Source organism: Amblyomma americanum, chromosome 8 (genome assembly GCF_052857255.1).
Source record: "Amblyomma americanum isolate KBUSLIRL-KWMA chromosome 8, ASM5285725v1, whole genome shotgun sequence".
Classification (NCBI taxonomy): Eukaryota; Metazoa; Arthropoda; class Arachnida; order Ixodida; family Ixodidae; genus Amblyomma; species Amblyomma americanum.
This window is the reverse complement of record NC_135504.1, coordinates 35,953,297-35,976,018: the sequence shown is the minus strand read 5'-3', so window position 1 is coordinate 35,976,018 and position 22,722 is coordinate 35,953,297. Positions and strand designations below refer to the sequence as shown.

At 47.9% G+C, this 22,722-nt stretch overlaps 1 protein-coding gene across 2 annotated transcripts in view; it reads left to right on the top strand.

Moving 5' to 3' along the window:
- LOC144101343 (uncharacterized) overlaps positions 1-20,615 on the top strand; it is a 32,513-nt gene extending 11,898 nt beyond the window's left edge. Inside the window, exons 5-15 of one of the 2 annotated variants that reach the window (XM_077634450.1) lie at positions 488-550; positions 648-783; positions 1,616-1,776; positions 5,048-5,226; positions 8,462-8,510; positions 9,400-9,464; positions 9,653-9,723; positions 10,871-10,930; positions 13,919-14,158; positions 17,894-18,925; positions 18,998-20,615. In XM_077634450.1, the coding sequence (XP_077490576.1) occupies positions 488-550; positions 648-783; positions 1,616-1,776; positions 5,048-5,226; positions 8,462-8,510; positions 9,400-9,464; positions 9,653-9,723; positions 10,871-10,930; positions 13,919-14,158; positions 17,894-18,925; positions 18,998-19,503 (2,562 nt within the window). In that variant the 3' untranslated portion in view covers positions 19,504-20,615. Of the gene's footprint in view, positions 1-487; positions 551-647; positions 784-1,615; positions 1,777-5,047; positions 5,227-8,461; positions 8,511-9,399; positions 9,465-9,652; positions 9,724-10,870; positions 10,931-13,918; positions 14,159-17,893 lie in introns of both variants that reach the window. The other variant, XM_077634451.1, reaches the window with a different exon arrangement.
- Positions 20,616-22,722: the final 2,107 nt, after the last annotated feature.

The window sequence follows — 22,722 nt, the reverse complement described above, 5'->3', positions numbered from 1 at the left end:
AAGGGATAAAGGAGGGGGTGAAAAAAGAAACGAAGAAAGAAGTGCGGTAGTGGAGGGCTCCCGAATAATTTCAGCGACCTGGGGATCTTTAACCTTCGCTGACATCGCACAGCACACTGGCGCCTTAGTGTTCGCCTCCATCGAAACGCGGCCGCCACTGTTGGGTTCGAACCCGGGAACTCCGGATCAGAAGCCGAGCGCCCTAACCACTGAGCCACCGCGGAGGGTTTGCAGAAACTTCATGTAATGAAAACCTGGATGTGACGAAAAACCCCGGACTTTTTTCGGCTTCGTTATATCCTGATTTAACTGTAGAATCAAATATGTGCAAAGCAGCAAATTGTGGTAAAGGAGATTCGTGACGGGTTTCACCAAACTGGCAGTGATGCGAGATGTTCCAGGCTGTTTGCTCTCAGTTGTTTTAATGGTAAGCATTTGATCGCTAAATATTGATAGCTGCATCTTTCTCTACTTTTCCTCTTCCCAGTTTCTGCCTTCCGTTATTATGCATTGCCAGCGAAACAAGAAGAATGATTCGAAAGGCCCTGTGGTAAGTGCAGTTTCTTTTCTCACAAGCCATTTGCTTAGACCAGGCTTATGGGCCGAAGCATTTCTTGTGATCACTTGCCGCAAACTTGTTCTTTCAGGCACTGCTGCTCGCGTCCAGCTGCCGTCAAGTGCGTGACATCTACAAGTACTTCCGAGACACCGGTCGATCATTGGAGCTAGAGTGCCTGGAGATCTCAGAGGAGACCTCCAACGACCGTGAAGACTTTCAGGCGGGCAAGTCCTATTTAGCTGCTTCATCCCCTGTCTTGGGTTTGGTTCGTGGTCAAAATCTGAGCTACTGAGAGTTTGTGGAAAATCACTCTAGTATGGATTCCTGGCAGTGATATGCCATTTGGGGAATGTTCTCTGTTTGAGGGGAATGTTCAAGGATTTTGAGAGAATTTTTAGGTCCAAAATTTTTTAGCTTTTCCCAAACTGCTCTGGGGAAAAGAGACCAGAGTTTTTTTGTTTTTTTTTACTAATGAAGGGAATTTTCACTTGCAACATCAAACATCACCGATTCCTGGGGATTGTGCACTGACATCGTACAGTACACGGGTGCCTTTGCTTTTGCTATGCGATGTCTGTGCAGATCTCCGGGGGGGGGGGGGGGGGGGGGGGGGGGTTGAAATTATTCTGGAGCCCTCCACTACGGCACCTCTTTCTTCTTTCACTCCCACCTGCCTCCCTTCCCTTAAGGTATCGTTGAGGTGTCCACCAAGATGGGAGACAAAAACTGCACATTTCCTTTCAGAAAAAAAAGCAATTTTCATTTCATATTTTTAGTCATTTGATTTTTATTTATTTATTTTCAATGGCAGTTTGCATTCATTTCGTATGCCGTACTTGAAGTGGTTCTGCGTGACTTGTCTAACAAAGCATTTGTGGCGCATTATATCCCGGCGATAACCGAAACTAACACAAAGCATGCAGTGTCCACATATATGCTCATCATGGCTGAAGAGATTATGGTAGGCGGGAAGTCGACATCTTCCTATTTTTTTCCCTTACTGCAGAGTGGTATATTGTCACTGTTGAGAGCAACCTTGATGGTTGCTGTGTGCAGAATTCCACGTGGCCATCTCCACCGTGACCACGATGCAGAAAGTGCACGCTTCGGGACACTTTGACTTTGGAACTATTTCCGTCGCCATCCTCTATGGAGTTGACGAGCTCTTTGACAGCAACCACGCCGCAGCGATTGACAAGATCCTCAAGGACGTCCACGTAAGTGCCGTGCCGCTTTTACACTGTCCTCTACTGTGGAGAGAAGTTGATTCATGATTGCTCATGCTCACAATGGAGGGTAGTGGATGGAAAAGACACTAAACAGATGAGTTCGTTGCTTTTCATTTTTTTTTGCCCTTCACTTTGAGCTTTGAGGCAGGATATGTTTGACTTTTGACTTCTTTCACTGCTACTGGACGTTGCTTAAGCATGGTAGAGTGAAGTGTACCGTCTTTTCCAATGGTAACCAGGCAATGGGGTTAGCTTCTCAGCACCCCTCAAGACCAATATGTCTCGATGGTTGAGGACAAGGGTTCTCCTTAACTTACATAGATTTATAGCTCAAGGAGGGTCATAAGTACTCCACTGCGCAGCTAAGAAACTAACCCTGTTGCTTGGTTACTTTTGGCAAAGGCGGTACATCTGTTGTGGTATAGCAAGCAGCCTGAGGTTTTTCTCTCTTTCCTTAACATTTTCCCACCTTTAAAACTTAGCTGAACTGTTGTTCAGAACAAAGTGCTGCCCACAATGCACACCATGGTTTTTGGGGGGGTTTTCTACATCCTCCCAGTGAAAGCCAGTTGGGCTTGCTCGAGTCCAGCTCAGCGTCTATTTTCTGGCACTCTGTCTGGTTTATAGTGGGGCTGATCCAAAGTATTTTTTTGGTTTGCCAACAGATGGCAGCACAGGTGCTAAATTGCCGTTTTGGTTCCATTTTCGAAAATAATTATACTATTTGCACTCTCTAAAAACTGACTCTGTGACTCTTTCCGTCAACATTGATGTTTGTTCAGCAGCAAAACACACATTTTTTTGCAGAAATAAATTCATTTGAAAATGGGGCCTTTTTTTTTTTCCCCACCTCTCGATTCAAGTAGAATGTCGTTTCGAAGCGCGTGCTTTGTTATTCAGCTGCACGACTCTCAAAGCATTATTTTTTTTTGTACTTTGAGGTTGCTTTGAGCATGAATATTTTGCAGAGAGATTTAGTCTGGCGTATATTTACCCTATAAGCCAGTGTATTGGCCGCACCCTGTTTTCCCAGAGGAAATATACAAAAAATATCTGTATAAGGGCCGCACCCAAACTTTCCGAAACCCATGCGGGAATGGCCTTCGAAATACACGCACTGTGGCTGATTGCGGAGGTGACGTATGTGCACAGGAGCTTCCAGGTGCCGCCTATGGATGGCGCCCGAGGCCGCTGCTCATCATCATCATCATCGTCAACCTTTTTTTTTTTTTTTTTCTGCCACGAGCTCCCGCTATCCATGTCGGCATCAGTATCACCAGCTCCATCTTTTTTTTTTGGCTGTGAAAGGCATGGGAGTTGTCATAGCGTGTTAGTTCACCGTAGTTGTGGCTTTCGCGTGCTGCCGCGGAGCGTTGTAGTTTTAGCAGTTTTAGCACTATAAGGCAAGTACCTTAATAGCTACACGGATGGGAGTTTGCTATCGAACACTGCAAGCATGCGGCAGGCAGGAAATTCGACGTGGCCGGGAAGTGCGTCCAACGATGGTGCAACCAAAAGGATGCATTGAGGAACACAAGCTGTAAAAAGCGCGCTTTCCGAGGCGAGCCGTGCAAGTTTCCCGAGCTGGAAAGAAGAGCTGCTCTGCTAAGTGATGGAAGCGCGGAACAACGGCCACGTGTTGACAGCGTACTTGTTGTGCAACTTCTTGTGGGATGAGTGTGCAGCAGAGCACGGCCGCTGCTTGGAGTCGGAATACTCTGCGAGTGACGAGTGAACGTAGAATAAATGCCGCTCATTCCCTGATTGGTGTGTTGGTGTGTTTTTACTTTAAAATGCACATCGCGTGTATTAGCCGCCGCACCCTTCCCCCTCCTCCGAAATTGTGCCTCAAATCTGGGAAAAAAAGCACAGCCCTTACATGCGTTTATACGATAGTGTGAAAAACATTTTCGAAAAATGATTTTTTCAGAATTTTTTTGCGATAATACCAGTATCCCCCCTTAAACCAGATCCAGAGTGCCAGAAAGCACACAAGCTGGACTTGTCATGAGCCAGAAGCAGTTTGCTTATGATGAGCCTGGCTTGTCCAAGTCAGCTCCGGGATTGAAGCTGAAATACCTAAAATATGCAGCCATTTGAATTGAGCACCCACTTGAATGTGTTTACCCATTTCCGTTGGTTGGCACCCATTCTATGATGTGGAGGAGCGCAATTGCAAGAGCTGTGATGGAAAAATTTGGCACACGCTTAAGACTGCTTGTGTATGGGAATGCGAAAGCATTGCTGTCCCTGGGTGCATTGACGCCCACCCAGACACACACCACGCACACAAGGGCATATGACACCACCCGCAACGCTGTACGATGAATGGTTGCATCACGAATTTTGATATGAAAATTTGTTTCTGAGGGAAGGAAATGGCGCAGTAACTGTCTCACATCTCGGCCGTAAGAGAAGAGGCAAAGAGTCTGGGAAGGCATACAATTGAAGGTGCATAGGTCGTCTATTCCTCGAATTCTCTCGCAAGCTAGCCTCCAACTTGACTAGCACACGTAAGCTATATGCAACTATAAATCGTATGGCACTCCCCGAAACACATTACAACACACGGTTGAGTCACAATAGACTTCTCCCAGATTACGTCATCAGCGCACGTGTTTCTGGTCCGATGGGCAAAGCATGCACTGTACCCAGGAGGCTCTCTCTCACTGGGAGAAGAAAGGCTGAGAGGCGTCTCGAATCGGGGAACAAAGGCAGCGGGGGAGCGCTCAGCACCAGCAAAAACGGTTCAGAATCGAAAGTGGATGATTTTGCCCGTCGGGCCACACCTTTTCGACGTCGCACTGTTTACATCAGGGAGAGGTCTATTTTGGTACGTTGTCAGGAAAACTGGCACCACGTTGAGGTCGGCCAGTGGCAAGTATATATAGACAACGGCATGTATACGATTGTCTGAAGTGTCGGTGCTCGGCTTGCTGGTGTGCGTCATACAGCCGCTTGATGACATCACCCGGATTTTCTGTACCATCTGCGAGTACACACACTAATGCATGATGCTGGCTTATCTCTTAATGGGATTAGTATAATGGTTTCGCATTAATATGCAATGATAGGTGTAGCGCATACAACACAGCTGTTTGTTTCTGTAGACTTTAGATTGGATCGTGCTAAACTGCCCTCTGCAGCGCATTTCTTGCTGTACCTGCGATGAGGTAGACAGGCTCCTCATTGCTTGTTGTGTCTGACACGCGGTACCAATTCTCGCTCATTGCTCTTCGTGCCTCCCTCGCGTGAGCAGCCGGAGCGGCAGGTGCTGGCCTTCAGCAGAAGCTGGCTTCCAGATGCCCGGAGTGCTGTCCTCGCTCTGGCCAAGAACCCTGTCATCGTGCAGATAGGCGACGTCGAGACGTCACCGCTGCCGAGCGGGCTCACGGTGGATGTTCGTGTCTTCGACGACGAGGCTGCCAAGAAGGCCGAGTGAGTCCCTGATTTGTTCCCAGCATTGCGCTTTTGTTTTTCCACTAGTATTCTCTCCAAGCTACTCATCGTGTCGGAGATTCTGGTATGTCACAACACAGGAGGGGTACCTTTGTGATACAAAACTCATCACAGAATGCAACAAGGAAAGTATCCCATGTTGTGATAGAACAAAATGTCAAAACACGAGAGTGATACATCTCTGGAGCCATGTGCATCTTTGGGGCATTAAAGCTTACATGCAATATTATACCATACCACACTTCTCTTAGAGAAGAAATGTGAAAGACATCACTGTCTTAAGTGATGTCAGTGATGTCTTTGATTAACTGGGAGGATTACACTAGAAGGGGGGGCTATGGCATAATATTGGTGGTGAAATACTAGTGAGCTAGAAGTTATTTGTGGTTGCTTATAGCATTCACTGACCAAGAGTTTTGCTGGCTGTCCACCAAACGCCACTGGAACAAAGTCTCACAGACCAGGTTACTTTGTTATGAAAGCTGGTATTTTAATTGCTAGAAAAAAAGAAAATGCAAATTTTCACTGTTTGACATATGTTTACCTTTTGTCAAGAGGCTGCTTTGACACACTCTAGCATTGTGAAAAGCTTGCCTTGTTGTAGCCATCCGGTTCTTATTCATACAGCTCAAACTTGGCCGTTGAGATAAAAAAGCTTGTTCCATCTGCCAAGGCTTGAAATTTGAGCGTTCTGCTTTTTTTTTTGTTATTAAAATACAGTAAAACCTCGTTGATGTTTTTTTTTTTTTTAAATGCGGGGCAAAACATAATATCCAGGAAAGCGTATCCAAATCAGCTAAATTTCAGAAATGGAACCGTTGAATGACGTGTGAAAGCATTTATTAATAATTTCACTTCACAAAAATGTCGATTAGCGTTTCTGGCACAAGGCCTGAACAGCTCCTTATCTAGTGCTCACAGAATTGTGTCCGCATTTGCGTCGTCTTAAGTGTGGAATGAACTTCGCAACAAACCCGGTCCCTCAAATGGCAATGGCAAAAGTAGCAAAAATTGTTGCCATTTTTCGGTTTCTTCACCCTCTTGTACGTAAGCAATGCGGGGAAGCCACTGCGGCGGCTGACCGTCGTAGTGTTCTTGCTTTCTTAGCTAGCTTTACTTTTTCCGTGCGAGCTCTTTGCCTCACGGCCTCAGGCTTTTTGAAAAGTTTGCTTCTCCTCTCGTCTCTCTAGCTTGGTGGTGAAGCCACCTCAACGAGCGCATTCGGTGTCGGTCTGCCTCGCGATGCCATCATTCCGCGAGAAGTACACCGCCACGGCCAGACGCTCTTTACTATAGCCGTTTCTTGGAAAAAGATCTTTACTGTAACCGAAAAAAAACGTACAGTCGCCTGTGGAAGGGAAGACGGGACTGCAGCTTCACTTTACTATGTCCAAGTTATTACTATAACTTAGTTTACTACAGCGGGGTTATGCTGTGCCTAGTGTGTTTGTCGTCGGCCTTTTTTTCCCTCGCCCTCTCGCACCAAAGCACTGCAGAGAAGCCACTTTGGCAGGTGGCTGCTGCTGCGTTCTATCATATTGCGTGCTCCCATATTTGGCCCACTCGTGTGTTTGCACATGTGCGGTTGGTCATTTCACATGTTATGCAACTACTAGACCTTTTTGAAATTTTAAATGTAGTAGCCAGGAAATCGTGTTATCCGGGCATTTATTAAGTGGCGGGAAATAGTGTAACTTTATGGGACATTTTTAATGCCCGTGGTTTGGAGCTTATAAACCGGGGATGTACCAACAAGGTTTTACTGTATTTAGAGAGCGACCATCCTTTTTTTTTTTTTTTGCGAAACTTGGCTGGAAATTTGAATCTCACTGTGTGGGTTCTCAAACTGGCTCTGTTGAACGGTCGAGTTCTTTGTGAGTGCTTTTTGGGTTCCCCGAACACCTAAATCTGTGCATGCTCTCAACTCCCACATTAACTTTGGTTACTTCATTTTGTTATAGCAGATTGTTTTGCTCTGCAGCCAGTCATTATTATTTGAATTTGGGCGTTTTTGAAGGGGCATGCTCTTCTTTCTATGCGTGTTAGAGAGGAAGGGATGAGAGTGAAGAGATATGGGGTTTCTCACCATCTTTTGAAAACTGTTGGGGTTTGCCAAGGCTAAAACGATTGACTAAGGAACGATGTTTTAGTTCAAAGAGTAAATCGGCCACTGTTGGTCATCAGTTGTTATCACATGGCTTGGTCGCCTGCAGGCTTAGTGTATTGTATTGGCATAGCAAAACGACGTGCCAACACCAAGGCTCTTTGATCCTTAGACCTGGTATATATTCTTTGGGCATACTGAAGCAAGGCCTTCAAATGAGGCTTAGAATGAGGCATTTGTTGAACCCGCAAGCGAGATGCAGAGCTCTTGTCCTTAAAGAGCAATTCTGAAGATTTCTTGGCTTTTTTTAGTTTTTCAAAGCACCCAGTAAAATAATTGCAAAATGATTAAAGCGGCAAACCGAAATTGAAAATTGGCTGCGTGGTCAGAGGAGGCTCTTTGTGGGATTCAGCAATGACGTTGTGGACATTATTAAAGCAGGTCTTGTACATGCATTGAATGGCTGAAATAATTACGATTCACGATGATTCCATTCACAGTAGGGCTGAAAATGTTTGCATACAAGCCTTGTACATCTGAGAGACAGTGCTGATATAAATCACCTAAACTGAAGCAGCATTGAACTGTGCGGAAATGAAGCGCTGTAAGAATGCCAGCTTTGGTTTAGAAGAATCGAGACAGGAGAATCCAGTGTAATTTTTCATTGGAAATGCGTCGACTTCAAAAGACTCCCATAGTTGTCCTTTGAAGGTGGCATGGTGTATGCACAGGGTATGCACCCGTGCATACTGTGCTTCACGGGTGTTTTCAACAGCAGTTCACTTCAAGAGTATCAAAGGTTTCAGATGGGGCCTAAATGGGGCCCCATAAAAAGAATCATCATAGGAGATGCTCAAGGAAGGCCTGACCAATAGACCAATAAGACCCTTCGTTAAGTTCTCCTAGTGGTGCTGTGAAATTAGGCCGCTGGTAAGGCCATCCAACGGTGAACAAATAATGCAGCATGTGAATTGTTGCCGTGTGGTGGCGGACCCAAAAGTGCAAGCAGGCCTTGTTGTGTGCGGGGAAGAGAAATGACTGCAGTTTCAGAGACAAAAAGGTGACTGGATTTCATTGATGGCAGCTTCTTGCATTTCTCCCACTGTGTAGCCTGCAGAGCTTACTCGAAGAGACACTGAGGAGAGAGGACGCTGGAAAGGTTAGTCTCCCCGAGGCTGCCAACCACTCTGGACTCCCGGCCTGCGACTGTACAATTGCTCATTTTTGACCCGCCACTAGTGTGAGCTTTCTGTGTGCGGACTGTAGAAGTGCAGGAAGAAGAAGGGTTGGAAACCTGCTAAGTTGCATGTTTTTTTTTTCCTTGCTCTTTTTCTTGCAGCATCCTTTGCGACGATTGACACAATGTCGCTTGTAAACTGACGCTTTACGCCGCGTCGATGATTCTTCTTTTTCACGTGCTCCACTGTATGTAAACTTTCTCTTTGTGTCTGTCACACATTACAAAAAACGAAAAGGAGTTGGAGTGCTAAAGAGGGGATGAAGTACTGATGAAGTCATAGAAAAAAGTGAAGACAAAGTCAGTGGAGTACCTTCTCACTATTCTGTTTGCAATGATTTTGGAACATGATACTGGGTATAGACAGGCACGTGTCGCCATACACACTGATAGTATTACATTGTTTTGCTGCCGTAACTCGGGATATTATTCCTTTTTTTCTTTGCCATCATTTTGTTCAAAGTTTTGCTGGCAGAGTTATTGCCCTCATATTCTTTTCACATTAGGCCCTATTTTCTTTTCTGATCCCAAAGTGCTGTTGCTTTCGGGGCTAGAGCCACAGTTTTGGGACGCAGGTCTTGTTCAAGAAGTGGGGAGCGTTCACAGTGTAGTGTACTGTTTGCCTGGGCACCAGTTTCCGTATGCCTCCTCAGTCCAGCCAGACCTTTATGTTTAGTTTTGAGGCCTCTTCTGTGCTCTGCTGCGCTGCCTACCAGGCATAAAATCTTCAGCGTCGGCCTGTGATCCGATTCATGCCACAAAGTTGTGCCCGCTTGTGTCTACTCCACCTTTCCATCTCCCTTCTGCGCAGACTCTCATTCTGGTGAAGACGAAGCGGAAAGCAAAGACCATGAAGAAGTCGGTCGACCACAAGGAGTGAGGATCCGGTCTATGTACCATTTTTTTTTCTCCTTGCGACAAAACGTGCCTGATTTGGCAGAGGGCTGCAGCTCTCTCTGTTGCCTCTCTGCCCTGGGAAAGGGCACATAATTTGAGGGCATTCGTTTTTTTTTTTTCCCCTCATGTTTGAGCAATTTTTCGACTCCGTTCCTCCGGTAACGCAGGTTCCCAGCCGATGTGCTGATTGCTGGACGTGGAAGGTCAAAAGCTTCGGATCGGGATGCTGCCATGAAAGGTCAGCCTCTGCTTTGCACCGGAGATCTTTTTTTTTTTTTGTTGTGCGCGAGCTTTAGAACCTCCCATGTTAGTCCCACTGTATTTGCTGGATCAGGTCGGGAGACTGGAGCATGGGTATGGCGCGTCACATGGTGACGGACAGAGTGTATCGCGCCACCCACCCTCACGGTATGAACCCGTCAGTGTCAGTGGCTGCTCTGTCACATCAATCTTGATCATCTATAATTTTTAGTGCATATATCACTAGCAAAGCTGAAATAACCCGTCATGTGTGATGCCCCAACCTTTGACGGAGCGCCAGTTGCGGAGGCCTACGATAAGATCTTGCATGCCTTTGGGACGGTGTTGCCTCAAGTGCTTTCACGCGTCCCGCTCAGTTTAACTACATTAAAACCCTACCGTTCTCTTTTTTTCTCGCTTGGTAATCAAGATGAGTTACAAATTCCAGATTTTGTAGCGATAGCTACATTACGGTAGCATTTCAAGCCTTCAGCATGGCGGCGGCGCCGTCACGCTGTCACGTGGTTGGTCACGTGACCAAGTTCCACTTAGCCAGATGTAGCTATTGCATCACTCCAGGTTTAACCAGATGTTAACCACCACCAATTTTTTCTCCTGAAAGAAATGCGAATATTTTGGGGGAAAGATTTAAAAATTTGCCTTGAATGTGCTGCCAAATATTTCAGATTTGCGATACTAGTATAGCAGAAGGAATGGTAGAACGGGCAGGAGTAAATACAAGCAGGTCTGATTAATAATTAGGTGGGAGGAAACCGGAAGTGTGCTTGCCTGGCCACCATGCATATAATGAGGTAGAAGTGGTAGGTGACCACTTTTTTTTTTTCTTCTCACAGTGTCAAGCAATACTGTCGATAATCTGAGCTTGAAGGGAACCTAACAGGAGCCTTTTTAACACACTTAATGTTGATCGTACAAAAGTAGTGTCAGTTTGAATAAAGCGCAAGTTTGATATTAAGATCCTTCGTATTAAAAAGGGACTCGACCAAGCAGATGTACAGAACAAATGCAAGTGGTTATGCACTTGTAACCAAGTGTGAATCAAATTTATTTTTGAGCTATGATGAGCCACAGTGTCCACTGACACGTTGTATATATATATATATATATATTTTTTAATTTTCTAGACTTCAAGTCGGGCAAGGTCAAGGTTCTCGTTACAACAGCAGCAACACTGAAGGATGTTGGTGAGTTATGCTGGCTAGTTTGTCACTTGCGTGCTTATTTGCATGTTTCGCCGCTAGGTGCACACTAATAGCACAGTCAAGACCACTTATAACACCCCACTTATAACAAACTCTTGTGCGGCACGAACAAAGACAACACGACCGCCACAATTCAGATTAGGACTTTGGCACCAGGTCTCGGAGCCAACGTCTGCGGACACAAAATTCTGTTACAGCAAGCAGCAGGAACTCACATGACAGGGTATGCTGCACGGTCTTCATTGTAGTCGTGCACGAGGATCAATACCACATTTGCACGAAGACCATGAAAAGGACATAAGCTGTGCAAAAAAAAGGGGGAAAAAGAAATCGTGGGACAGTTATCACTGTGTAGCTCAGATTCAGTGACAACAGTTGGGGTATTTTCATTTCACAATATACTGAGGTAAAGAATTTGAGTGTGACAAGCATACATGTATACAGCAAAAGATCGTTAACTCAAGCTGCTGGCTCGTTCCTGGCCAATGCCTCATGTAAATCTATGGCGTCAGACACTCGCTAATTCAAGTGATGCTGCGGGTTTCACACCAGGTACTGTTGCAGCATGTAATCATCGAAATAGCCCTACTTAAAACCTGAGCTCCACGCTGCAGAGTTGCTCGTGCAGCTCTAACATGCGCGCGACGGCAGGCATGACGACGAATGAACAGCCCTGTCTCCGAAAGTCCGATCGCTTATTTTCGCTTTCGCTTTGCTGAGCTTAACACCCGTTCACACCTGTCCGCAGCAGTGGCAGCTCGGCAAGGCAACATGCACCAGTGAGCCTAACCCAGCTAAGCACTGCTTCGGACGCTGATTCATTCAAGATAGCGCCCCATTTAAGCTGTGCGACGCGGTATCAATGGAGCACCACTGGGTCGCACTGTGAAGGATGCGGCAGGCACTTATGATTTTGGAGCAGTTCTGCTTCCATGTTCCCAACAAAGTATGCAAGCAATAACATGAAGAACAGACACCGCACTGTTGTCATGTCAAAGTCAGGCAACCATTGTCCACTCTTTCACCAAATAAATTTACCTTGACGCAAGCACTCCTTAACAGTTATTCTGGCGTCGTTTGATGAGTTGAACATTCTTCCCGGCCCCTTGAAGTTCAAATTAACGATCTTTTATGGTAGCTCTAGAGAGCTGTTTTTAGTTTTCCACATATGTACTCGTTCTTTGGGTGGCACTGCTGTCCAGTTCGCTGCTCCGAGCGTGCGGCGGCTCTGCTGTCAAGCGTCTCCTTGGGCAGCGCATTTCGTAACAGCTGCCGCAGGCAAGGGGTGGCAGTCGAGCAAACCTCTAATGGCCCCGCTGGTAATGATTGCTTGTGTAGTAGAGATTACTGTAGGTGCAGTGCGTGTGAAAACAGTGCCATTGTCACAGTAAACAGTCTCTTCAGGAAGCAGCAGACTGTCATTAGAAGTATACATATCATGCACTTCTTGGCAATGGACCTTGCTTGAAATTTGAAATGGAATTTGGCTCAGTGCTTCAAAATTGGCACTGAGTACCGTTCCTTATAAATTGGTCATGTATGCCCATTGGTAATTTTTTTTTATTTATAAATTTGGAGCTTATAATGCATAACTTCCTTATTTTGTGTGTGTGATTTTTCTATTCATCGCTGCCTCTCATTTAGGTATTAAGGTGGTTTCTTTTTATTTTTGGCAGTGTTGAAGAAACGTTCTCGTTTCCTGAAAGTACTTCGTGAGTAGTTACCCAGAGTATTTAAATGTGATTATTCTTTTGTGTCATGTTTAATGGCTGTCAGCAGCTTTTTTATATTTAGTTTGCTTGCTTGTTTGTCTTTCAGTGCAGCCCTAAAATAATACTTGGATCAGTGGTTAGCGTGCTCTGCTACTGAGTCAGAGTAGCCGGGTTTGTACCTGGTCATGGTGGCCATGTTTCGATGGAGGCGAAACGCAAAATTATGTTCATGTGCTGTGCGATGTGAGTGCACGTTAAAAGATCTCCATGTGGTTGAATTTATTCTGGAGGAGCCCAGGCACCACTTTCTCTCTCCTTTCACTTCCACCTTCCCTTCCCTTACGGCATGGTTGAGGTGTCCACCGAGAAGTGAGACAGTTACTGCGCCCTTTCTTTTCCTCAAAAACCACTAATAATACTATGCTGGCTGGTCGAGCCGCCTTCGCCGTGGCCTGGTGTGAAGCTCAGAAAAGCAAAATTGAAACTAAACGGTCAGAGTGTTCTCGAATTGAGACTGCCTGCTCGTCGTCATGCCTGCCATCATGCGTACATCAGAGTGCGCGAGCAACTTTGCAGCATGGAAATCATGTTTGAGCAGGATTGTTTTGACTATTTCTTGCCGCGCTGTTCCTACCTTGACACAGACTCTCTTCAGGAGCCCGTTTGAATAAACTGATGCGAGACCCGTAAGGTCCAAATCAGCGAGCGTCGGATGTCGTGGACTTACATGGTCGTTGGCCGGGACCGAGCCGGCAGTTCGAATTATCCAGATTTCCGAATTAAAGGGGAGTTGAATTAAGTGCTTGCAGATTTTGAACCATATGCGCTTCTTTTGGTGAAGCTGTAAACTTAAGTGCAAGTGAGAGCCCCCACTTGTCAAATCCACTTTGGCAGAAATGTCTAGAAGCATCATCCATCCATGCCATGAGGTTGGGGTGAAGAAAAGAATCAAAAACAGGTTTCATAGTGACGTGCTCTGGATTAGCTGACATCACGCAGCATGCGGTCATTTTTACACTCCACTTCCATCAAAAGGCAGCTGTTAGGGCTAGGAATCGAACCCATATCCTCGCACTTGGTGGTCAAACGCCTTGGCCACTAAGAGGAGGGGCATGGGGGGGTGTTTAAAAGCCTCCATTGGCTCGATATTTGGCCCCTGTCATAGCAATGCTTTGGGCGTCTTAATTTCATTTGAGTAGATCGTCTGCCATATTTGTAAGCCGTTACCCATTGCCTCCTTCTCTCGATGGCCTGGCAGGCAAAGAAGAGGTGAAGAACTTGGTCGTCTTTGACTTCCCGGCGTCGCCACGCGAGTTTGGCCAGCTGCTGCGGCAGTCGGGGCCGGCACTCAAGGTGACGAAGGTGTACACCTACCTGACCAGCATCCAGGGCCGCCACGCACCAGGACTCGCTGACCTGCTGCAGAGCGCGGAGTTGGAGCCCAGTGAAAAGCTCATCTCGCTCGCCGAATGGGCCAAGTCCGCCGCTGAAGGCAAAGGTAGGCGCCAGTTGTTACTGGTGGGTCCACGACACGGAGCAAGAAAACACCAGGTCACCACATATCTCATCCAAGACATGAAGCAGTGCTTTGAAAACATTCTTTTCAAAGTAAACATGTGGTTTCTTGGCTGTCGTATGCAAACGCACATTCACATGATCTGTGCTGTATTTAAAGTTTGAATTTGAAAAGTGTCACGTATTGTCACATGCAAGTTGTTTTTTCTTTTTGTACATAAATGATCATTCGAAATGGGGATGGCCAACCTTTTTGCAGAGTATAATGGCGAGTCCACACTTGAGCATTCATTGTCAAGAGCGAGCGAAATCCGGCGCCATGGCCGAGATTTCAATGAAAACACGCTATACAGTAAAACCTCATTGATACGTTCCCTGTTCATACGATGTCACGGTTTGTACAGTCAGAATCGCAGACATTAAAAATGTCCCACAGAGAGACGCTATATTTTTCCCGGAAAACACGTATTTCCCGGCTACTACGTTAAAAATTTCAGCAAATTGTGGTCATATAATACGTTTGTTGACTAACCACTCATGTGTAAACATACAAGTGGGCCGAACGAGAATGCACGTGACACGTTTTTCGGGGAAATCACCCACCGTGGTGCTTCTCTGCTGTGCATCCGTGCAACGAGGCGAAGTACCACAACCAAGTACCAAAAAAAAGACTGCTTGCTAGCATTTGCAACGGCCCTTTCTGCAGAAACGCGATATGAAGAGGAATGCTGAGGTTTCTTCGCGGTGCATAAGGGAAAGGAGGCGAAGCTTCTACAAACTACAGTGATGCGCTTATATGCGAATGGGCCGGGTCTGGGAAACGCAGCTTAAAAAGCAGAAACACTGTGACAATTAGCTGCCGCGGTGACTTTTGCACGGTACTTGGGAGCAAAGGGGCGAAGCATCCGAAAATGACAAGGAAGAGATTTCGGTTACTTTCGTCACTGCCATTGACGGACCAGGTGCGTTATGAATTTTCTTTCACGCTAAAGAAAACGCGAACGAGGACTGGAATTAGCGAGCTCTGAAATAGGATCTGTTCAGCTGTTGTGCCGAGAAATGTCATTCGACATTTTTATAATTTGAAATAGATAATCAATGTCAATTTATCTCATTCAGCAGTTACATTTCTCAAAATAAGGTGGTTTGGATCATATGTTTTCCCGGATAATATGTTTTTTCCCCACAATTAAAAAAACGTACCGACGAGGTTTCACTGGACAATATTTTGGGCGAGTTGGTTGCGTACTTGAAGACACAACAGCACTGTTGTGTCTTCCTCTTCTTTTGTGCCCTCTTTGCGCTGTTAATATGGAAGTGCATTGGAAAGCCCACCAGAAAGTTGCATCGGTCCGGAACAGATTTCTTCTAGTCAAAACGATTGGCCACTCCTAGCCAGTAGGAACTTGAGGCGGGAGTTGCGCTCGCCGCCTCACCCGTCATGGTCTTGCACGGCCCTGCACTCGCACCAGCAGCGCAGGTTGCTCAAGACCGAGTGCCGTGTGATTTTGGTGGCTGTGTATATCACTCACTCTTGATGCCGAATGTTCATGTGTGAACGTGCCGTAAGGTAATTTCGGCCGAGCCACACCTATGTGTGCTCCCTAGTAGCGCTCCATGCCGGTGCCTGTTTTCATTGGATGCGCAGAGCTCAATGCGTGTGCAGAGAGAGAAACAACTTTATTGAAACACCAGTCAATGAACCCCAGGAGAGAAGTCCATCTCCCCCGTTGCCCCTGGCCATCATCGGCCGGAATCCCTTGGGACACAACGGCGGCAAGGGCTTGACCGATTATGTCCTGTTGGACAGTGGGGTCTGGGCTGCAGAGCAAAGCCTCCAGAATTCTAGAGTGCGCGAGCTATCATACTTAGTCAGACATGACCATACATATGGACCAAAGTTGCTGCCTTGCCGCAAAATTTGCACTTTGACCTGAAGACTTCAGGATGCCACATCCACATGCTGTAGAGTACTAGGTTGTGAAAAAACCCCATCTGTAATTTTCTCCTCATAACCTACTCTTTCTTATTAAGCGTTCTGTGCGCTGGCGGATAGTATAGTGTGATTTCCTGGTATACATGCATATCCTCTCCGCTGGTTATAGTTTCGGTGACTTGGGAGGTTCCAGAGGTCGACCGGTAAGTGATACCTCGGGTGACCGAATGAGCCTCCTCGTTTCCTCTAAGTCTCTGGGCCCTCCTTCCCTGTTTGATATACGGATGGCAGTCTCGCTCCCCGATTCGTAATTTCTTACAGCGTTTTTTTCAGTCGTGAAAAAAAAAAATTATTTGTATGGAAATGGCTCCACTGCCGGGCTAGTCAGCCGGGCCACACAAGAGTGTGGAAGGCAGGAAGGTGCTGCGCCATTTTGTTGCTTTTGTTCTCAACTGGCCTTGGGTTGCATCGTTATGCGTCTGATGCTTTATGCATTATGAATCTGATTCTGATTATTTTCGAAGTCGGCTTGGAGGACATTGCAAATGCATTGACCTCTGCGGGGGCCAAGATTTGTAGAAGCCATTCCGTTCGCAAGGTAACCAAGCACAAACTGCCAAGCGGAGATTAACACAAGCCTTGTATTTGCAAAACATTAATTGTTTCTAACAACATAGTAGTGAGGACTACCTTAATTGTATCACATGAGCTGTGTATAGTCTAATGTAATGTGAGGACCTACTTCCGGACACAGAACATCGAGAAAAAAAAATTTTCTGCTGTTGAACTACTGTTGAACCTGGTTAGAGCAAAAGCTGTGGTGTATCGGGCAAGTAGACGTGGCTTGGCGTCTGTAACGTTGAGCGGGTTCCACTCACTGGAAAGGCATTGCGCCCACCCTGGTAGGTGGTAGTTAAAATAATCGTTTATCGCGAGTTTGGCCACCCAATGAACGCTGCGGCCTATTCTACAGCCGTCTACCGGCGAATCGAAAGGTCAAAGGTCAAGTGGTGCGACACCATGGTGGACCACGTATGGTAAGGCCTATCTGACTCACTTGAAGGTCAACCGGCAACGCACAACAAAATCGGCTTTACCTAGCGTAGTGAAGCTTTCACTTCAAAAAACAAGTGCATGAACATAGCACGAGGGTTGGTTTTGCTGGTGTGCAACAGGAAAGTGAAAAGTAGTACACTGTTATAATGGGAAGAACGAGGTCGTAGCGTGCTGCTGAAAGGTCAGTTGAAGTTTAGGAACACATGTGCTTTAAAAAATGGCTTTTCTGGGACTCGTCTTCAAAGAAGGTGAGGCTGCCATCGAGCTCTAACAAAGCATGGCAGTTATTGCCACCTTTGCCCTTCGAAGGTTTCATGTGGCCCTTCTTTTTCTAGAAACGCATGCGAAAGACCCTCAGATAAGACCGATACAAAGATAAGCACGGAGTCCTTCCACACCATCACGACGCTGATCGCGGGCCTTAGAGGTTAAACTGTCCCAATTGGCATACGAAGCTGAATAGAAACTGAAGTGTCCATAGCAGTTCCAAGAGGTTAACTTGTGTCTTTCATAAATATCTTTCAACACAAGAGAGAAAGTGCTGACTTCATAATTGACCTCTCTCAGGCCATTGCTTGTCATTGCTGTATTAGGCTTGTCCACTGTCATGAGCAAGTCTGCTCCCTTATTAGGGCACTGTGCTGTGATGATGGTTTGGCTGGAGCGCTTTTGCACACAGCAGGTGGTCTGCCTCCCTCTAATCTTGGTTCCTCGTCTCCCGTGCAGGGCCTCCACTGCCGACGGCTAAGGAAGGCGACGACGACGATGAGGGCGCCGACTCGGACAGCTCGTCGGACGACGACCGGCGGCACGGTCGCGGGAGCAGCAGTCACAGGGATCGCGACCGGGACCGTGAGCGGAAGAGGTCGTACTCGCGGAGCCGGTCGCGAAGTCGCTCGTCGGATGACGATTACCGCTCGTCTAAGCGCAGCCGGCGCAGTGGCGGCGGGGGAAGCCGTTGGGGCGACGACGACCGCGATCGGGACCGCGGCCACCGTCGCGGCGGAAGAGGCGGCGGCGGCGGCTACAGAGGCCGCGGCGGAGGCTTCCGGGATGGGGGCGGTTACCGCGATGACTACGGGGGCAGGGGAGGTGGACGTGGATTCGGCCGCGGTCGTGGTGGATTCGGCGACCGAGGAGGAAGGGGCGGGTTCGGCGACCGCGGCGGGCGGGGTGGGTATGGAGATAGAGGTGGTGGGCGTGGAGGTGGCTATGGCGACCGGGGTGGGCGAGGAGGCGGTTACGGAGACCGGGGCGGTCGGGGAGGCTACGGAGACCGGGGTGACGACTACGGGGGCAGCCGAGGGGGTCGCGGCGGTTATGGTTATGGGGACAGGGGAGGACGCGGTGGCTACGGAGACCGAGGCGGAGGCAGGGGAGGTTTTAGGGACCGCGGGGGAGACGACGAACGAAGTTCTTCCCGGAGCTATGGCGGTGGCAGTGGCGGCTACGGGGAGCGCAGCAATGGCGGCAGCGGCCGCTGGGAGGACCGGGAAAGCGACAGCAGTTCCCGGTATCAGGGCGGCAGAGGCGGTGGTCGGGACAGCGGGTACGGCGGGCGTGGTCAGTACGACGATCGGGACGGCTACGAACAAGGGGGCGGGAGGGGCTACGGCGGCAGCGGCGGCGGCCAAGGGTATGGCGAGAGCCAAAGCCAAGGTGGCGGCGGTGGCAGTGGTGGTGGTGGTGGTGGCGGTGGTGGCTACTCCTGGAGCCAGCAGCAGCAGCAATCACAAGGTGGAGCCGCCTCGTCCTCAGGTTCGCAGCAGTCCTTCCAGCAGATGGCTGGCTCCCAGGGTACGGGGTACTTTACCGGTTACATGCACACAGGTGGCGCTTCCGGGCCTAAGTCTCAAGGCGGTGCATCGCAGTATGGCGCAGGCAACGCCAATCCACAGCAGCAGCCATCGGGTCCACAGGGTGCTGCTACAGCAGCTGCCTACAGCAACTACATGCAGAATGCTTTTGGCCAGCGGCAGGATTCCCAGCAGCAACAGCAACAGAAGGCTGGAGCATACCCAGCCTTTGCGCAACAGCAAGTACAGTACCAGAGCGCCATGGCCCAACAGCAGCAAGCTGGCTACTCAACAGGGACTGCATCAGGTCAACAGCAGCAGGCTGGTTTTGGAGGTGCAAGTAGCCAAGCTTACAGCACAACCTACCCAACTGCTGCGTACCAGACGGCAGCAGCTGCTGCTGCAGCACAGAAGCAAGGAGCTGCTGGGCAGGGCAGCAACACGGCTGCGTACGCTACAGCACAGGCACAGTACAACAGCTACAACACCCAGTATGCAGGCAACACTGGTGGCCAATTCTACCGGTCTGGGAACCAGTAGAGAGGAAGAGTCGCGGCCACCACAACCTTCGTTTTTTTTTCTTTTCCATTTGTGGGGTTACCACAGATTCATTTCTGTACCTCTGTTTCCCCCCACCCTCCCTCATATGTTCGTTATCATCAGAGCATTCGAGGTCCCTGATTGTGAATTGTAGAAAAAAAACAAACAAATGAAGCCGCTGAAGGTTTCGGAAAAAAAGACTTAAGGATCGTGTCACCATTTTACGCCTCAGTTTTTATACAAGCGCGTTGTCAGTCACCTGTCTCCTTTACTATCGACGAGCGCTGCTGGTTAAACAGCTTTTCAATGGTTCACTATGAGCCTGTTGATCTAGGTACCGTGTCGGTGTTTTCATAACATTCTGGTTCCTCTTTTTTTGTTATGTTTTCTATTTCCAGTGTTCTCACACTCATTCACATTAGCATGCTGTTCTCTTGCTTGGCTACGATGATTGATTTTTCTGTGCTTTGCTTGTTGGCACAGAGAGTTTATGGCATGATTTTCAATGAAATATTCGAAATGACTTCAATTTTTGTTGACCTTTGTGCACTTTGCTGAATTATTTGTCAGTTCTTTTCTTCTTCTTTTTTCCCTCTCTCTCCATGTACATATGCAGGACACACCCGTCTTCATTGAACGCAGTCATTGGCTATCGTTTTTCTTCATAGGGCATGTTAGAGAAGTGCTGCCTCCAGGCCATGCACGTTTGCTGTCATTGATCATTTGTGGGCCATTTTTCTTTCTGTTAGGTTGTTTGGCATTGTGTGTAGAGGAAAGCTTCTTTTCAGTTTTCTTATGACTTTTTTTTTCCCCTTGCTAAGCGTCGCACATTCGCCGTGGAGCTGGTTGCCGTCGCTTGGTCCACATTAGACAGAAGTTGGGAGGGTCAGCCTTGTGTCTCGCGTGCGTGAATGTGTACATGCGTGTGTGTATATGTGTGGTTTGAACTGGAATAAGACAAACATTCTCTCCATTCCATACAACACACATGCTCCATCGCCCTCCGTAATTATGCCCGTCTGTCGCAAAGTGCACATTTAATGAGAGGTGCAGATTTGTATGCCGGATGATCGCTGCAGTTCAATTGTGAATAAAGACACTGCTCATCAGCGTTTTTGTGTACTGAGTGTTGTTCATTCTTTAATCAGCTATTCCAAAAAAAAAGAATGTCAAGCATGGGCAGCTTTAACATATCACTCATAATATAGTCGAAGCAGCAATGCTTGTGACATCATGGGAACACATTGCGGAACTCTTACTGGTGGCAGACACACGGACTTCCAGGAAGTTGATCACTGGCACCACCCGAAGCCCTGCAAGTGTGCTTAGCTGAGAGAAAAGAGTCGCCCTGCGATTAGGCTATAAGTGGTGCAGTTACACTCTAGCTCAGTTGCACTTGGTGTTGGGTTGTGGTTATAAAGGTGCATGCATTCCAGCAGTAGTAGCTGTACAGAAGTAAGCTTAACCGGTTGGCTTTTTCTGGACCGTTGAGTTTGCCTTGTGCTGTTGGTTCTAACCGTGATTGTAATGAGGTAATGGCACCTGTTGATGGAACTAACCCAACCGCGCCAGATTACAGCTCCAACCACAGTTGGTGTTTTGAATAGACCTCTGTAAGTAGCACATCATTATAGCTGTTGCCAGTCAAGTACATCTGTCGGGCAAGGTCTGGCTAAGCTCCCTCCTATCCATGAAACTTCCTTTACAATGGCCCTTTGAACTTGTTAAAGTGGGAGCTCTTTCTGGTTGGGCATTCGCCAGGGACATGCGAATCTCGTCGCGGCGGAAGGTAGAGTCTGTCCACTGTTGCATACCGCGTTCCTCCACAGAGCTCTGCGCGGGTGAGGAGGATGCTGGCTCTGACCCAGGGCTGCGGAGAGAGAGTTCTCGACAGCAACAAAACCGGCGAGCCAGTGGCGATGTTTGTGGCTGTTCTGAACACCAGAGGCGCACCCTTTCGTGCTTTGGCGTCATCTGCTTTAGAACCTGGTGTGGTAGCTTTGCACGCCGAAATGCTCATTAGGTGCGTATTCCGCTTTTGAAATCGGAGGCATATGCCTAAAATTGTTTTAAAAGTTGCACATGCGCATCGTTGTGCTTGCAACGGGGCAACATATGCCTCTATACAGGCGCTCGATTGACACTTGTGCGGTCGGTGTGTCCGAAGAAAAACCGTGTCTGCCGGGGCGACAGCGCCCGATCGGCAAAGACCGCCAAGCCACTTCGGAGAAAGCGGCCAATTTCGCGGTAACTCATGTACTTGTGTGGTGGCAGGGGGTCCCACGATTTACGCAGAATAGCGTAAACTAATTTTTTTGGTTAGTAAAGGTGGGTTCACACGATGGACCGAATCGCAGATCTCGAGAACGAACTGCGCACCTATGCGGTTTGACGTCATCGTGGACGTGAAAATGGAGGCGTTTTCGCTTTGTGACTTGGGCGGTGAATCAACGTGAATCCATCTTTTTCGCACAACCGCTCTGTTCATGCACGCCTCTTCTCTTCCAGCTCCACTATTTGAAAACGGCCAGCAAACCCTACAGCGCATGCGCAGTTCATGTTAGTGACGGGTGCATGCGACAGATTGCGCCAGCTGTCGAGCACCTAGCAGGCGCAGCTCGCTCCACGTGGAACCAGATCGCGCCTACGTCTCCCACGAGCGTTTATTTTCAACCAAAAGCAGACGAATTTTCGGAACTCCCCAGAGGGCGCCGGATCTTATGAAAAAGGCGGATTTAGAATGAAACTGTATTGCCTGGGGGGCCCTGCCGCCTTTCGTGTTCTTGTTTTTTTTTCCTTTTAGTAAGGGGCCCATGCTTGAAAACTGCTGAAGTAGCCAGCGGTATTGGCTCAGAGTTCGTAAAGTTAGTTTCGTACTCCACGCGCACTTTCGCATCTGTTTTGTGAATGCTTTCAGCACGCAGACGGTCCCCGGACTGCTTGCAGGTCTGCGTGGGCCTAGGATATGCTCACACTACACCTAGTCATTGTCCTGCAGTTCGTCGTGACGTTCCAGTTAACACTGTTCATGGAATCGCGAAATTGTTAGACGCTAAAAGTTCATTGGTTGAATAGAACTTGGCAAAGTGTCAATGGCGTAGCGGCACCTGTGGCTGCAATTTGGCTTCACGGCATAATGTACAGTGTTATTAGTTACGTTATGAACTGTTTTCCTCTGGAAGCTGCACTTCTGTACTCCATCATAAGCAGTTTGCTGCA